The sequence below is a fragment of the Schistocerca piceifrons genome, chromosome 1 (genome assembly GCF_021461385.2).
Source record: "Schistocerca piceifrons isolate TAMUIC-IGC-003096 chromosome 1, iqSchPice1.1, whole genome shotgun sequence".
NCBI classification, from domain to species: Eukaryota; Metazoa; Arthropoda; class Insecta; order Orthoptera; family Acrididae; genus Schistocerca; species Schistocerca piceifrons.
Genome location: NC_060138.1, coordinates 1,227,001,885 through 1,227,020,438, shown reverse-complemented (window position 1 = coordinate 1,227,020,438; position 18,554 = coordinate 1,227,001,885). Strand labels below are relative to the sequence as shown.

General features: G+C 42.7%; 1 protein-coding gene across 1 annotated transcript in view; it reads left to right on the top strand.

Moving 5' to 3' along the window:
• LOC124779593 (Down syndrome cell adhesion molecule-like protein Dscam2) overlaps positions 1–18,554 on the top strand; it is a 296,162-nt gene that overhangs the window by 21,081 nt on the left and 256,527 nt on the right. The window contains 1 exon segment of the mRNA XM_047253720.1: positions 12,355–12,586. Within this exon segment, the coding sequence (XP_047109676.1) occupies positions 12,355–12,586 (232 nt within the window).

The following is an 18,554-nucleotide window of genomic DNA, read 5'->3' as shown; positions in this document are numbered from 1 at the left end:
TAAACTGACACACAATATTTTTAGCGCAACGCAATCTGAATTTCAATAATCCCTACAAGAGAATGGTCCTGACTAACAATAACCTATATCTTTCATGAATCACTTACCTCACAAAAATCTTCGTTACTCGAACTACTTCAGTACACTGAACGCCAATATTTCCAGCTAAATAAAAGATTATAACTACTGAAGGCACTAACTACTGATAGACATATTTGGCAAATGAAAGATTTTGATAGAGATGGAAAAATGTATTTACCTTAATAGTGTTCAAAAGTCCATGACATCCAGTCTTACAAATTTCCTTTTTCTGGCGAACGCACGACCAGATCGTCCGCTCATGTAACCTCTCAAAACTCTGGCATCTCTCTCCCCACATCCACCACTGTTGGCGGCTAACCTCCAACTGCCCAAAGCTACGCGCTGTTCACATGCAACTGCCGAACACTACACTAGCGAATATTCCAACAATGAGTCCAACCAGCTGCAGACTGCACACAGCGCAATCAGCGATTTTAACACAGAGCGCTACATGGCGTCACCAACATAAAAACCTAAACAGCTTACTTACAATGTGTGTTAGATATTTTCAGCGTCTTAGGTACAGTACATCATATTTGCACAACATTTTAAAGAGAAACATAGGAGAAAGTAGGTCTTCATGTAATTTATGTGTAGAACACGTTTTTTTTTTATTTTGGTGCTCTTGATTGTTCTGCCATTCATGACTGTTATACTACACAGCACCAACAGCAAATGGTAAACATGGTCAGCATTATTTTCGACATTATTGAACAGTTTACATTGTTGCTATTTCTTTCTTCACTTCTTAAAGGTTTTTACGTTTGTTAGTATTTTATCGCTGGATGTATTGCATGAAACTTAAGAAAAATTCCTCTTCAGTCCCTCTCCACAAGCACCACATAGTAAAAGGCGCAGGTGTACTGCATTTATGCTGCTGTTTGAAGTGTTAACTCTAGGCAGCCAAAAATTTTACGAATACGAAATTTTTATCAAAAAAGAAAGCAGAAACCCCATTCGTGCCACTATCAGCTGTGTTGTTGTTGTGGTCTTCAGTCCTGAGACTGGTTTGATGCAGCTCTCCATGCTACTCTATCCTGTGCAAGCTTCTTCATCTCCCAGTACCTACTGCAACCTACATCCTTCTGAATCTGCATAGTGTATTCATCTCTTGGTCTCCCTCTACGATTTTTACCCTCCACGCTGCCCTCAAATGCTAAATTTGTGATCCCTTGATGCCTCAGAACATGTCCTACCCACCAGTCCCTTCTTCTTGTCAAGTTGTGCCACAAACTCCTCTTCTCCCCAATTCTATTCAATACCTCCTTATTAGTTATGTGATCTACCCATCTGATCTTCAGCATTCTTCTGTAGCACCACATTTCAAAAGCTTATATTCTCTTCTTGTCCAAACTATTTATCGTCCATGTTTCACTTCCATACATGGCTACACTCCATACAAATACTTTCACAAACGACTTCCTGACACTTAAATCTATACTCGATGTTAACAAATTTCTCTTCTTCAGAAACGCATTCCTTGCCATTGCCAGTCTACATTTTATATCCTCTCTACTTCGACCATCATCAGTTATTTATCGGTTATCAGCTATAAAGACTGTAAACTGACACCCCCCCCCCCCCCTCTGCACTCTGTTATAACGGGTTTCGACTGTATATATTTTCAAATTTCCAGTCTGTAGATAGATACATCAGAGTATTTTATGAAGTCATTATAAACATAATGTAGGAGAATTCTATTTGTTTAATATATGTTCATTGGAAAATTTATAGAGTGTGGATAAGTTGAGAATTTTGGGTCTCCAGAGACTTGCTAGTGCAGTCTGTGTATTTTCAATGACCACTCTGTCCAGACGGCTTAGTGGTCAGAGCATCTACCAAGTAAGCAGTAGACCCAGTTTCGAATCCAAGTCTGGCACAAATTTTCACTTTTCTCATTGATTTCAATCGATGCCTGCTCGCAGCCAAGGTCTGTAATTTTTTGTGTTTTAATTCATAATGGCTGCTGGATCAAAAATGGTGTGCTTTCTTTCAGAAGCTTCTTTAGTAGATATTAGTGAAATTACAAGACCGATTTGGATTTTTAAGACCAGTTTTTCTTAAAACTATTGGTTTCGTTCTGGTAGCCAGCAATGTTTGTACATCTTAGTCAAAAAAAAATGGCTCTGAGCACTATGGGACTTAACTACTGTGGTCATCAGTCCCCTAGAACTTAGAACTACTTAAACCTAACTAACCTAAGGACATCACACACATCCATGCCCGAGGCAGGATTCGAACCTGCGGCCGACGCAGTCGCGCGGTTCCGGACTGCGCGCCTAGAACCGCTAGACCACCGCGGCCGGCACATCTTAGTCACTAAAAGTATCAAAATATTTAAAAACATAAGGTGCATGAAGATATATTTCTTAAGTTTTAAGTGGAGAGCAGTATAACTTTTTACAATTTGTATACTTACATGAATTTTACCAATTTTTCGCATTTTTGTGAATATTTCTGCAACAGTTGGTTACTGAAATGAAACTGACGATGTTTAAGGAAAACTTGAAATTTTTGCAAATAAAACTGTCTCGATCACTGTTAAAATGTTCGTTAGTGTAACACTTTTTCGGCTGCTACCATCATCAGATAACTGCAGTTAATATTAAAGGGACATACAGAGTGACATATATGCATTGTACAACAAGTTACGAAAGATGAAAAATTAAAAAGTTTAGAACGTTTTTGGGGAGAGTACTTCTAATATTTTTCTGACTGTACTTTTAAAAATTTTTTTAAATTTTCAACTTCTCTTTTTTCATCTTTTGGAGCCTGTTGTTGTACAACAGATTGCTGTCATCCTTTATGTTCATCTCATCTTCATTAAAGATATCTGTTATAAATAATGATGATTTTAATAGTAATCTAAACGGTTTCATTACAAAATATTCATAATGATCACGGGCTCACACGGAAACTTCATTTCTTTTATTAATAAAGTGACTAAATGAGAATAACAATGCCATTTTGTATGTACTTACATGTTCCACAACAGGCAGAATGTCAGCATGTTTTGTGGAACTAATCTATTTGTGTAGCCGTCTTAAGTAATAGTGTTGTGAAAGATCTGGTCAAATGAATATAATGAAATACTATAAGATTGTATCTGTCATTATATTTTTCGTTCATTGTTAATTCAAAAAACGATGGCGAAATATTTATTCGTTTTGAAGGGAAACCAGAGTGCTAATAGGAAAACATTCAAAGCCAATTAACAAGTTTACAAAGAGTCTGCTGCTCCACCTTCAGTAGGTAATGATTTAGTCACTGGAACCAAACATGGCCACACTTCTCCTGAAAGTGATCCATCAGAAGCTCATTGCGAAACTTAATCACTGCTGAAAACAGCGAGTACATGAACATTTATTTTATCATACTATCTGCAATTAATGGTTTTCAAATAGCTTATGCTGCAGACATATCTGGAGAGAAAGTCGAGTTCATTTTACATAAATAAGGAGATATTAAACTTTTGGGCAAGATTGGTGCCAAATTTGTTGAAAATTAATCAAGACTGAAGTAAAAACTAAAGTCTCAGTTTTTTTAAATGGATCAAACTGACTTTGTGCAAAACATAGTTACTTTGGTTAATAAAACTATCTACAACTTCGTGACAGAACTGAAATACTAATTGAGACAGTAAGTGTAAGCCAGCAGCCCTTTACCAAAAATGAGGGTATCACTTTCATATGCCATTTCGTAAACAGCTCAAAGGAATGATGACTGATACTCCCTGCTATATCCGGTCTCTATAAGACTGTAAGAAATGAATTCACTAAAGCTTAACTATGTTTACAAAAAGAAACCAAAATATTCAAACCAGTTTCCTAATAAAGTAACATGAATCATTTGAGAGATGGGAAAACCTGTATCAGAAAGTCTCGTTGATTACCAAAAGTGAACCCAAAATAATTTAAATTATGAAAATGTTATAACCACACTCGTGAAATAAACTCATATGAGCAGTAATAACATTTAGAAATAATTTCAAGAGCAAGAACGTTCGTCCGTGCCTTTATGAACTGTAATAATAACAAGTTTCAGAAAGTAAACACAGATTTTTGTCACCGTCTATCTGTCTCATACAAATTACCTTTTCACCAATGAGAAATAACAATTTTTGCAACAGATTGCGGGTAAGTCATAAAATACGAAGTCGTTATACATAAATTTGACTAACAACACCACCAAAGCACACATATGTAAGAGGATATCCTCAAAAAACTGTGGTACACAAGAGGAAAAATTGCACGTGTCAGTAATAGTGAGTAGATGTTAAAAACCCCAAATGTGGCATATGTTCATTCGAATTATCAAATGTCCAAGCAGAAAAACATATCTGAATGAAGAATTATTTTAAAATTCGTGTTATCTGTCGTACAATTAAGTAAAGTAATTGGAATGGGTTTTTCCAAGATAATTTAATGTGTGAATAATAGGACCAACAACGATTGCCTGATCATTCAATCCAGTTACTGATAAAGCACATTTCGTATAACATGCTGATTGTTTAATGTCTATAACACAGAAGTGCTTTCTACAAACTGTCTGCGGATATTACTGAGAGAAAGCTTTCTGACAGTTAAAACTTTATAGTCACTTAGCTATATGTGTTGAACGTTGTCTCCCAACGTCGAATGCTGCTAAGTGGTTGTAGCGATAGTGTTGGATACCCATAAATATTCGAAAATAGTCATTTGACGACTTATGCTTTTATCTTGCTACGCTGAATACTCGTTGGCTGGAAGCAACTACTGTACTATCAGAATGAGATTTTCACTCTGCAGCAGAGTGTGCGCTGATATGAAATTTCCTGGCAGATTAAAACTGTGTGCCCGACCGAGACTCGAACTCGGGACCTTTGCCGTTCGCGGGCAAGTGCTCTACCAACTGAGCTACCGAAGCACGACTCACGCCCGCTACTCACAGCTTTACTTCTGCCAGTACCTCGTCTCCTACCTTCCAAACTTTACAGAAGCTCTCCTCCGAACCTTGCAGAACTAGCACTACAGAAAGAAAGGATATTGCGGAGACATGACTTAGCCACAGCCTGGGGGATGTTTCCAGAATGAGTCTCGGTCGGGCACACAGTTTTAATCTGCCAGGAAGTTTCATATCAGCGCACACTCCGCTGCAGAGTGAAAATCTCATTCTGGAAACATCCCACAGGCTGTGGCTAAGCCATGTCTCCGCAATATCCTTTCTTTCTGTAGTGCTAGTTCTGCAAGGTTCGCAGGAGAGCTTCTGTAAAGTTTGGAAGGTAGGAGACGAGGTACTGGCAGAAGTACAGCTGTGAGTACCGGGCGTGAGTCGTGCTTCGGTAGCTCAGTTGGTAGAGCACTTGCCCGCGAAAGGCAAAGACCCCGAGTTTGAGTCTCGGTCGGGCACACAGTTTTAATCTGCCAGGAAGTTTCATATCAGCGCACACTCCGCTGCAGAGTGAAAATCTCATTCTGGAAACATCCCCCAGGCTGTGGCTAAGCCATGTCTCTGCAATATCCTTTCTTTCAGGAGTGCTAGTTCTGCAAGGTTCGCAGGAGAGCTTCTGTAAAGTTTGGAAGGTAGGAGACGAGGTACTGGCAGAAGTAAAGCTGTGAGTACCGGGCGTGAGTCGTGCTTCGGTAGCTCAGTTGGTAGAGCACTTGCCCGCGAAAGGGAAAGGTCCCGAGTTCGAGTCTCGGTCGGTCACACAGTTTTAATCTGCTAGGAAGTTTCATATCAGCGCACACTACGCTGCAGAGTGAAAATCTCATTCTGGAAACATCCCCCAGGCTGTGGCTAAGCCATGTCTCCGCAATATCCTTTCTTTCAGGAGTGCTAGTTCTGCAAGGTTCGCAGGAGAGCTCCTGTAAAGTTTGGAAGGTAGGAGACGAGGTACTGGCAGAAGTAAAGCTGTGAGTACCGGGCGTGAGTCGTGCTTCAGTAGCTCAGTTGGTAGAGCACTTGCCCGCGAAAGGCAAAGGTCCCGATTTCGAGTCTCGGTCGGGCACACAGTTTTAATCTACTGTACTATCGTTTTCCGCTTACGTTTACGCGTGATTATATCAAATGGAAGTCATCAGTGTTTTCTTCCATGGAAGTCAGCAGTGTTTTCTTTCATGTGTATCACACCAGCGAACTAAGTCTAGCAACAACAATCGTATCTGTGATCCATACGCTCTGTTAGGCTAGTGCGATCAGTCCTCAATCTACGTAGGCAAATCGGAGCGATAGAACGCTGCTCAGTTTGAATTCTCGCGCAATCTGATGAATCGCCCCAGATGCGCACATTATGTGTGTTCACATTTCCACTCAGGTAATGTGTCGATTCATCACTGAAGACGACACAATCCAGAAAATGTTCATCGTCATGTAGCTATAGTTCGTTTGCAAAGTTGGCACGTAAAGCGAAGTCTGTAGGCTTTAGAGCTTTTAAAACTGCAAGCGATAAGCATGCAGTTGTAAGCGTCTCCTTAAAAGTCTCAACAAGAACACCACTGAAATCGCTAATTTACGACTAGCTTTCCGAACTGATTTCTTGGGGCAACACGCGAAAGACTGTCACTAGTTCATCACTTTCTTCAGTCACTCTTGTTCGTTTCATACTCTTCCCTTTGTGCAACGGTATACAAACAAAATTGTTTGACTTGCTCTTTTATTAGATGATTTACTTATAATTTTAAGTTGAATGTAACAAAAGCCACAAAGCCTTAAAACTCGTCCTTCATTTTGAATCACCCTGTATTACTACAGACAGCATAGTTTCATGCATTTATTGAAGTTTGTACATGCTGTTGATTTTGGGCTGAGCAAAATGTTCGCCTTCATTACGCCAGTTACTAAATAGAAGACTAACTAACAAAATACTATTTTCTCAAATTTAGTACATTAAAGAAGTACACAAATTTATTTATTACGAAATAATTTGCAATTTTTAGGTTGATAGTCGTCATTTTGGTAACATAGATCGTTCTTGCATAACGAATATTGTATGAAGGACTCCGCGCCACAGCAGAAAATTAGTTTTCAATAAATTTAAGAGGAAACTTATTTCATTAACATTTTCCGATATTGGTTTTTCATGTGTTAATTTTGCAGCTATACACCGCCGGTCTTCTCCCTAATTTTCGGCCATAAAAACCAATGCATTTCGACGCCGAGACTAATTTAAAAAAATTCACATGAGTTGTACCAAACCCGAGATAACAAGCTCACCAGTTATATGTCATACTCAGTTCTTCTCTTAAGTGGTACCATTTTAATAGCTGGTGAATTCATTTCGTTCGCTCTCTGAGGATGACATCTCCCACGTAAAGGCCTATCAGGGTGAGCCGCCTTAGGACGACATAGCTGGCACCTTAAACTACATCACCGTCCACCCTTTCTACGATCCCTGCAGCCAACCCTGTTTCCTTCCCATGTGAGGAAAATTGTCTATAAAATTTGTGGCTAAAAATTACCACAAAAATGAGTCATTTTGTTCTCCATTTTCTCTATCGAGGTCTAAGTTGATTGTGTAGGTGAAGTTATCTGGTCAAGTATGTCAGGTGTAGTTCAATCAAGCTAACTGCTGGATGTTTTTACCAGTCACCCGATCCGCTGCGACAGTTCTAGAGTCGTTCTAAGAAAGTCTACGGCCTGTAGCGCGTAAATACCTAGACCACGCAACACTAGTTACAGGCGACTTTACCCTGGCGAATATAGACTGGGACGTCTAAGTGTTCATTGCAGGAGTTACAGACAGACGATCTTACGAAGTACTTTTGAACACGTTTTCCGAAAAGTGGCGTGAACAGCCATCACGAACTGAAATATATTAGACCTTGTAGCTACAATGTTTCGGCTAGAAAGAGAAGATAGGCAGTTGTTAGCATCTCACTTAGACAATGAACTGACATCATTTAGTTTCAGTATGATGGGTATAAAGGAATTATGGACAAGGTTTAAAAAGACTGGAAATCGTTCTCTGGGGAATTATGTGACTAGTATGTGGATTAAGCACGGAAAAGACCCACCTTGGTTTAACAACGAAATTCGGAAAATGCTTAGCAATGAAAGGTTTTTGCGCTCTCAGTTCAAAAGAGAACTCACAAATGACGATAGGCATAGTTTAGTAGAGACTGGCGCGTCTGTGAAAAGATCTATAGGCGAAGCGTACAATTACTACCACAGTCAGACTTTAGCAAGGGATCTTGCCGAGAACCGGAGAAAATTCTCGTCCTATGTAGAACTGTAAAATTGCTAAACGCATCTAACTCTTCAATCCAGTCACTCACTGATCAGTCTGGTGTGCCAACAGAAGCTAGCAAAAGGAAAGCCGGAGCTTTAAATCTCGCGTTTAAAAAATCGTTCACGCAGAAGAATCGTGCGAATATACCGTCATCTGACCATCGCACGGGGCCCCGTGTGGAAGACATAGTGATAAGCATCCCAGGCGTAGAGAAACAACTGAAAGAGTTGAAAATAAATTATTCGTCAGCTTCCGATGGAATCTCATTTCGGTATTACAAAGAGCACTCTGCGACATTGGCCCCTTATTTAGTTCGCATTTGACGCGAATCTCTCGCCAGTGCAAAGTCTCAAGCGACTGGAATAAAGAGCAGGTGACTCCTGCATATAAGAACGGTAGAAGATGGGACCCGCAAAATTTCAGACCACTATCCTTAACACCGGTTTACAGCGAAATTGTTGAACATATTCTTAGTTCGAGTGCAGTAAATTTCCTTGAGACTGGAAAGCTTATGTCCACGAATCAACATGGTCTTAGAAAGTATCGCTCGTGTGAAACTTCAAATGATTCAAATGGCTCTGAGCACTATGGGACTTAACTGCTAAGGTCATCAGTCCCCTGGAACTTAGAACTACTTAAACCTAACTAACCTAAGGACATCACATACATCCATGCACGAGGCAGGATTCGAACCTGCGACCGTAGCGGTCGCGCGGTTCCAGACTGTAGCGCCTAGAACCGCTCGGCCACCTCGGCCGGCCGTGTGAAACTCAGCTAGCGCTTTTTGTTATATAATATACAGCGAACTATAGATGAAGGACAACAGTAAGATTCCATATTTCTAGATCTCCGAAAAACATTTGACGCGATGTCCCACGGCAGACTGTTAACGAAGCTACGAGCATGTGCGATAGGTTCCCAAATACGTAAGTGGCTCGAAGAGTTCTTGAGTAACAGAACCAAGTACGTTGTCCTCGACGGCGAGTGTTCATCAAATGTGAGTGAAATCTGATGGGACTTAACTGCTAAGGTCATCAGTCCCTAAGCTTACATACTACTTAACCTAAATTATCCTAAGGACAAACACACACACACATGCCCGAGGGAGGACTCGTACCTCAGCCGGGACCAGCCGCACAGTCCATGACTGCAACGCCCTTGACCGCTCGGCTAATCCCGCGCTGCAGTGATCATCAGAGTCAAGGGTAGCATGAATAGTGCCCCAGGAAGAGAGTACTTTCTGTATATATAAATAATTGGACGGACAGGGTGGGCGTCAATCTGCGGTTGTTTGCTGATCATTCTATGGTGTATGGGGAGGTGTCGAAGTTGAGTGAGTGTAGTAGGATACAAGTTGACTTACAAAAAAATTTCTAGTTGGTGTGATGACTAGCAGCTAACTCTAAATGGAGGAAAATGTAAGTTAATGTGGGTGAGTAGGAAAAACAAAACATCCATGTTCGGATAAAGTATTAGCAGTGTTCTGCTTGAGACAGTCACGTCGGTTAAATACCTGCGCGTAAAGTTGCAAAGCAATATGAAATGGAACGAGCATCCGAGGATTATGGTGGGGAAGGCGAACCATGGATTTCGAAAAATGGCTCTAAGCACTATGGGACTTAACATTTGAGGTCATCAGTCCCCTAGACTTAGAACTACTTAAACGTAACTAACCTAAGGACATCACACACATCCATGCCCGAGGCAGCATTCAAGCCTGCGACCGTAGCAGCAGCGCAGTTCCGAACTGAAGGGCCCAGAAACGCTCGGCCACAGCGGCCGGCCATCAAGGCTAAGGGTAGCCAACACCATACTGAAATTCAGCATTACCAATGGAGGGCGCACGAACTTGTAAGCCATTTTCAGCCAGGTGTTCAGATACCTTCGATCACAGGGTGTATGTGTGGCTTATGAGGAGCTGCTCGACCGTTAAATTCTATTCTTCTAAATCCCTACTCGCAGTCATTGTGGTAGGTGGAGGGCTGGTAGCAGTTCGGGACTTAGGAGAGATTCCTTCCGCTGATGTCATGCTATCTTTTACAGTCAGTCTCCACAGTGCTCGACGGTCCCTGTCCACCAATATAGGAGGTCTGGCTGCTATTGGCTTGTTCCTTGTCGTTTCCACTTAATAATCACATCGCCAACAGTCGACTTGGGCATCTTTAGAAGGGTTCAAGATCTGTCTACGACGCATTTGTTTCCAGACGGCATCGAATGATTAAACCACGTACGAAGTCACTGAGCTCTGCTGGCGCACCCATTCTGCTGCCACCGCCTCCCTACTGGCAACTCCCCGCATCCTTTTATAGTGCCGGGATCACCTCTTGTGACAACTATTGTTGGTCAATTCTGCATTGCATAGAAGCGCCCGGATACATTTGAACAGATAGTGTATGCATACAAGCACGCCACTCAAGGCAGTACATAGAGCCCTTCTTCTCCTCCTCCTTCCTCTATTCTTCGTGTCTGCTGTATCCCAACTGATAAGGAGGCCACCATACTCAAGATTTGGCAGGTTTGCCGCATTTGAGTTTGCTGCTGTTGCCCTTCCTGTGGCCGCAGCCGTCAGTTACCTAGCAGAGGGAAGTCCTGTGAGCTACCTATCAGGGAACTGTGTAAACCTTGGTCTCTGTGTGATCTTAATTGTATGTGTATCCTATTTTCCGAGGCGAAAATTAGGGGCCAGCCCAACTTTCTCCTGAACGAGTGTGGGAAGCCATCTAGAAACTACACTCTGGCTGGTCGGAGCACCAGCCTCGCCAGTTGAGAAACTGCGCAGATTCGTTCCGCGTCTGTCTCATTTTCCAGTCTCGCAAGCTAGGGTGCTGTGCATTATTCTACACGAGGAGTTTATGTAGAGCTTTTTTATCTTATCCATTGTTCCTTTTCCTTTGCCAAGTACCAAAAAGCATTCAAAACAACTGTATTTTTCCCCTCCAGTAAAGCTGACTTTTTCACTCCTAAGTGAAATTTTTCTGATAAACTTTGTTTTATCTGTCAATGTTTTCATTAGAGGACAGCGTAGATTTTATTCTTTGTAAAGGCATTGTGAAAGCTAAATGATTTTTCGCTTTCAAATATTCGCCTCTTTTGTGGAAAAATGCTCATGGAACCGACGAAAAGTGTTATAAAAACAAGGCAAGCGTTAAAATAAATACTACCCGCCAGGGTATCCGAGAGCGCTAACGCGCCGCTTACTGGACTCGGGTAGGCGCGCCGGCCCCAGATCAAATCCGCCCGGCGGATTAACGACGATGGCCGGTGTGCCGCCCAGCCTGCATGTGGTTTTTAGGCGGTTTTCCACATCCTACTAGGTGAATACCGGGCTGGTCCCTAGGTCCCGCCTCAGTTACACGAACTCGCAGACATTTGAAACACATACACACTATTTCACGATTTACATTAGATACAGACTGCTGGGGTACACTTATTCCGTTCCAGGGGGTATGGGGTGGCGGCAGGAAGGGCATCCGGCCACCCCTTCAACTTAACCATGCCAAATCCGTACTTAACTCTGCCGACCATGCGCACAACGCCGGATAAAGGCGGAAGCAAAAGCAAAACAGATTGCCAGACGACATACTCTTCCTAACAACACCAACATCATTAATTTCTTACCACGAATACTTGACATTGACGTCCCATTCTGTCCCTTTCCATTGCCGGTCTGCAGTGAACGCCGCAGTTTGAAATATATTATCGGATGTTTAGTCATTCCGTTCCGTCCTCTGATGTCCCCAGTGAACAGACCATAACATTCCCTTACTGATGCAGCGTGGCTAGTGGGAACTGCAGACAGTTCAGATTCCGGTAGCTATATGGGGACACAGTGCAGACGTCCCTGCACGTTTAACATAGTCTCCAACAGAGGTTACGAAGCGGAGTGTCTGCTACGAATTTTCACACACAGCACCAGCCAGACTCGGGCGCCCTCCGCCCGACTGCCGCCGCCAGAGTCCTGTTCGGGGACCGCTCACAATATGCTAAGAATAGTACTTTTTATGTGCTCACGTGACCGCTACTTTGGAGGTGCGTTAAACGAGTCGCCTGCCGCGTGTTCACAGGTGGTGAACTCTGGAGAGGCGGCGACGTTCAACTGTTCGGTCACTGGCTCCCCCGTGGGAACCGTGGAGTGGCTGCACAACGCAGAGTCCGTGCCCGCCGGCCGCGCTCGCCTTTTGTCGCCGCTGGTTCTGCACATCGCCGCTGCGACGCGCGCGCATCGCGGAGTCTACCAGTGCGTCGCCAGGAGGGACGACGACAGCGCGCAGGCCGGGGCGGAGCTGCGGCTGGGAGGTGAGTCACCACCACTCACACCAACAGTAGCACGCGGCGGAGCTGCACTGCCGTGTGTTCAAAGTCCTGGGCACTGTATTAGTAGCGTGGGATGTCAATAATTTCTTCTGGCTTGTTGAGGGTGGTAAGCATTCTATCTACAGTGGAATTTCCCTTAACCCTAGCACCAGTAATCTGGGATCTGTCACATGGGTTTCTGGGGGAGGAGGGTTGGGGGGCAAAAACTGCCCTGACATTCTTTTCACTATTTAACATTTTTTTGTTTGTTTCATTTCGATTATTTGATGAATTAGGAATTTCTTTACTAGGTTCCAACACACTTTCTATAGTTTTCAGGAATATTATAACATATACAAATGCAATAAATAAAGTAATGAATATGAGGTATTTTTATCATGAAACTAACACTTCTTTAGCTGTTCTGGTATGTGTATTCTATTACTCCTCAGTGTTCCCACCGAAGTAAACTTGTCATCATTGTAAAGCTCCTCGGCTAAGTCTGTGGATGTATAATAACGATCTGTTGTTATATTTCTTCCACTTTCTGCCAGTGGATTCACTAGGCGTCTAACAACTGCCTTTGCACTCCGTTCCTCGGCAGGTCGTTCATCCTTCCCTGCATGGACTTCCATTTTTAGAACATACCGGGTGTGTGCATCTGATAACATCCTAATTAGTATGCCATACTTCCCAGGCTTGCCTGTCATAGCCGCGCGGGATTAGCCGAGCGGTCTAAGGCGCAGCCGGCACGGTAGCTCAGCGTCCTCGATCAGAGGGTTAGCTACCCTCTGTAATAAAAAACAAATCCAACGAACAATATAGAACAAAATGAGATTCAAGAAAAAAAAGGCGCTGCAGTCATGGACTGTGCGGCTGGTCCCGGCGGAGGTCCGAATCCTCCCTCGGGCATGGGTGTGTGTGTTTGTCCTTAGGATAATTTCGGTTAAGTAGTGTGTAGGCTTAGGGACTGATGACCTTAGCAGTTAAGTCCCATAAGATTTCACACACATTTGAACTTTTTTTTTTTTTTTTTGTCTTTCATACATACCTTAAAGGGACATCTTCCTCGAAATAGGGAGAGCATTTCATCGATCGTTAGATCTGCACTTGCTATGTAGCTCAATGCTCAATGACAGTGAACCGATAGTTCTGTACTGACAAGTTACTCTGCAACTGCAATATATGATCTGAAGATGGGCAGCTAGCCTGAGACAGGTCATTGAAAATAAAAAATAGCGATCAAAGACTGAAATGCCATATTTTTACTCTCATTAGAATTGGTTCTCGAGAAGACAATTACATTCCAGGACACATTTAAAGGGTGAGTCTTTCTAAAACCCGTAGTTGTCTCCCACTGCAACACAGGAGTTTGAAATTAGACTCAAAGGTGCCTACAACCTCCCACTGTAATGGTGCAAAAGCGTGGCGTGGCGTCCTGCAACGTCACCCTTGAATTTGGCGACGCTTCAGACAGCAACATGTCGACACATGCAAAGAAAAGGTCAGAGCTCGTAAGTTCAGGCGAGGTGTAAGGTTGTTAATGATGCCTCATTCGCACCAAATTTCACCGCAGTTATGCCCAGCGCCACCACTGGCGTGCCACACGATGGGAAGGTCGTGACACCATCTCTCACCAACATGCGGGCCATCTCGATACGCTCCCATCCAGCGACATTTGTCCGCTGTCCTTGTGCGGATGCACGTTTACCTCCGACCTCCTGCGGGAATCTTGGAGACATGAAAAGGGACTGCAGATAGGTGGAGCTCAATGGGAATGTGAACCGGCAGGGGAGCGTTCCATGGTAGTCCGCACATTTGCGGTAAACACTGTGTCCGGATGGAGCAAGGGTTAACGCAGCTGCATAGTAAGCTGGAGATCTTGGGTTGGAGTACCGGTCCGGCATAGATTTCACTCATCGCCGCTGATTCCGCACAGCATCCCAATGTAGGTGATAGCCTAAGCAGATTTACTAAACACAGCCTTCCGAAATGCCTTCACAATGAAAGATGAAGTCAATGTTCCAGAATTCGAATCGAGAACAGCTGTTAACATGAGTAGTTCCTCGGAGTAGTGAAGCAACTCAAATCACTTAATAAAAGGAAGTCTTCTGGTCCGGACTGTATACCAATTAGGTTCCTTTTGGAGTATGCTGCTGCATTAGCTCCATACTTAACAATCACATACGATCGCTCCCTCGACGAAAGACCCGTACCCAAAGACTGGAAAGTTGCACAGGTCACACCAATATTCAAGAGGGGCAGTAGGAGTAACCCACTTAATTACAGGCCCATATCGTTAACGTCGATATGCAGCAGGATTTTCGAACATGTATTGTGTTCGAACATTATGAATTACCTCGAAGAAAACAGTCTATTGACACACAGTCAACATGGGTTAAGAAAACATCGTTTCTGTGAAACACAACTAGCTCTTTATTCACATGAAGTGCCGAGTGCTATGGACAAGGGATGTCAGATCGATTCCGTATTCCTCGATTTCCGGAAGGCTTTTGACACTGTACCACACAGGCGGCTCATAGTCAAATTGCGTTCTTACGGAATATCGTCTCAATGATGTGACTGGATTTGCGATTTCCTGTCAGAGAGGTCACAGTTCATAGTAATTGACGGAAAGTCATCGAGTAAAACAGAAGTGATTTCAGTCGTTCCCCAAGGTTGCGTTATAGGCCCCTTGCTGTTCCTTATCTATATAAACGATTTGGGAGACAATCTGAGCAGCCGTCTTCGGTTGTTTGCAGATGACGCTGTCGTTTATCGACTAATAAAGTCATCAGAAGAACAAAACAAACTGCAAAACGATTTAGAAAAAATATCTGAATGGTGCGAAAAGTGGCAGTTGACCCTAAATAACGAAAAGTGTGAGGTCATCCACATGACTACTAAAAGGAATTCCTTAAACTTCGGTTACACCATAAATCAGACTAATCTAAAAGCCGTAAATACAACTAAATACCTAGGTACTATAATTACGAACAAATTAAACTGGAAAGAACACATAGAAAATGTTGTGGGGAAGGCAAACGAAAGACTGCGTTTTATTGGCAGGACACTTAGAAAATGTAACAGATCTACTAAGGAGACTGCGTACACTAGACTTGTCCGTCCTCTTTTAGAATACTGCTGCGCGGTGTGGGATCCTTACCAGGTAGGACTGACGGAGTACATCGAAAAAGTTCAAAGAAAGGCAGGACGTTTTGTATCATCGCGAAATATGGGAGAGAGTGTCACAGAAATGATACAGTATTTGGGCTGGAAATCATGAAAGGAAAGGCGTTTTCCGTTGCGACGGAATCTTCTCACGAAATTCCATTCACCAACTTTCTCCTCCGGATGCGAAAATATTTTGTTGACACCGACCTAGATAGGGACGAACGATCACCACGATAAAATAAGGGAAATCGGAGCTCGTACGGAAAGATATAGGTGTTCATTCTTTCCGTGCCCTATACGAGATTGGAATAATAGAGAATTGTGAAGGTGATTCGATGAACCCTCTGCCAGGCACTTAAATGTGATTTGCAGAGTATCCACGTAGATGTAGATGTAGATAGCGTCAGTTCCTTCCCTTTCTCCCTCCTCCGCCTTCAATTTATACAATTTAGCAAATCTTTTGGATCTTTTAAACTTTCTGCCAATAAACTGCCCTTAAATAAATTGTCTTCCACACACCATTATCTATGTGATCGTTCCAGTTTAAGTTCTTCGTAATTTTAATTCCTAAGTATTTATCTGAATGCGCAGCTTTTAGATTTGTGTGATTTACCGTGTAACCGAAATTTTGCGGATCCCTTTTAGCACTGATGTGGATGACTTCATACTTATTATCAGTCAACTGCCGCTTTTCATACCATACAGATATATTGTTTAAAACATTTTTCAGTTGTTTTTCATGTTCTGATGATTTTACTGGGTGGTAAGTGACAGCGTCAAACAATGTAACAGGTCAGCTCATATTGACTCTTAAATCGTTTATTTTGATCAGAAACAACAGGGAGTCTACAACACTTTCCTGGAGAACATAGATATCACTTCTATTTTTCTCGATCATTTTCTGTTAGTACGAATTTTCTGACAGGAAATCACAAACACAATCGCACAACTGAAGCATTTCGTAGGCACGCATTTTGATTGGAAATCGCTTGTGAGGAACAGTGTCAAAAGGCTTCTGGGTCCTAAAACTATGGAATCAGTTTGAGATCCCCTGTCGATAGTACTCTTTGCTTTCTGAGAATAAAGACAACGACAGTATTTTCTGAATCCGTTTTGGTTATTTCTCAATAAATCGTTATCTATGAGGTAATTCATTATGTTTGAACAAAGTATACATTCCAAAATCCTACTGCAAATTAACGTTACTGACATGAGTCTGTAATTCAGAAGATTACTCCTATTTCCTTTCTTGGTGTGGTCTGTGGAACTTCACAGTCGTCAGGCACGGATCTTTCGTCGAGCGAGCGGTATTGCTAAGTATGGAGCTGTTGTATCAGCACACTCTGAAAGCATCCTAACTGGTATATTACTGGACCGGAGGTCTTGCCTTTATTCAGTCATAGACTGTAAGGCTGGTCCCGGCGGAGGTTCGAGTCCTCCCTCGGGCATGGGTGTGTGTGTTTGTCCTTAGGATAATTTAGGTTAAGCAGTGTTTAAGCTTAGGGACTGATGACCTTAGCACGTAAGTCCCATAAGATTTCACACACATTTGAACATTTTTTCCCTTGCCTTTATTAAGTGATTTGAGCTGCTTCGCTACACACAGGATATTTACTTTCATGTCAGTCATGCTGGCAGTTGAGCTCGATTCGAATTTTGGAATTTTTGCTTCGTCTTGTTTGGTGAAGGAACCTCGGGAAACGGTACTTCGTAACTCTGTTTTAATGGCACTGTCATCAGTAACATTACCGATGCTATGACACTATGAAGGTACTGATTGTGTCTTGCCGCTGGCGCAGTTACGACAAGAACATCTTCAGAGGTGATATATATGGCCGTATTTGATTGCATTGACTTAGAAGCTTAAATGTTTCACACCGCCAACGGACAAAAGATCTTTGTATGTGACAGTAATTTGAAGCTGATACCTCTACCCGTTCCTGAGAGACATGGTTCTTAACAGCCAGACTGACAGAGAGACGGATAACAAAGTGATACTATAGCGGTTAAGTTAATGCCGACTGAAGTACGGAACCCTAAAAAATAATAATTCTGTATAGTTATTTTCTCTTCACTTTAATCTGATTGTAGCTTTACTCCCTCTCAGAAATGAGAGGACATGTAACCTGTTTCGTGTGCTATTGCCTGTAGCTTGTTGCTACGCACTAATTCCTCAGTGTTTGCAAATGTTTCAGCCTAATTTTGCTGTTGCATTGGCAGCTACTGTAATTAGCCAGTCATCTGTCTAGCTTATGCAACCTCTGGTGCTTTCCAAAACTTGAAGCTGGTTCACTAGGGGCTCTAGGCATCGAAACACAAGTTTACGTCGGCGCGAGTTGTAAGTTGTCGGTTTGCATGTAGTTGCCGGTAGCGGTCTCCCTGGTACAGCTAGCTCGCCCGTTCACTCATTACCCAATGTCGAGTCGAGATGCCGATAACACGGCAGTAATAGACGTTCTGCATTTTACGATTCAGTGGGTTCAGATCAGTTAGAACCGTTGCGGCGTTATTTTCGTCCAGAGTACAGCACTGCAGTTCCTACACAGCATAAAGAGGAGAAAGCATTTCTCATTGTACTATCGGCCTCTAAGATCGCCTCATCTCACGGTATGCGACGTTTTATGTGGGAGTTTGTGACAAAGACAATGCTTCCTTGAGAGTTTCGTTTGCTTTCTCGGCAAGGAGTTCTCTTGTTTTCTCAGTGACTATAATAATGCTGTCATCAGCGAAGAGGATTTTTTCGCCATGAGTAACACTACTGGGAAAGTCATTTACGTATATTAGGAACAGTATTGGT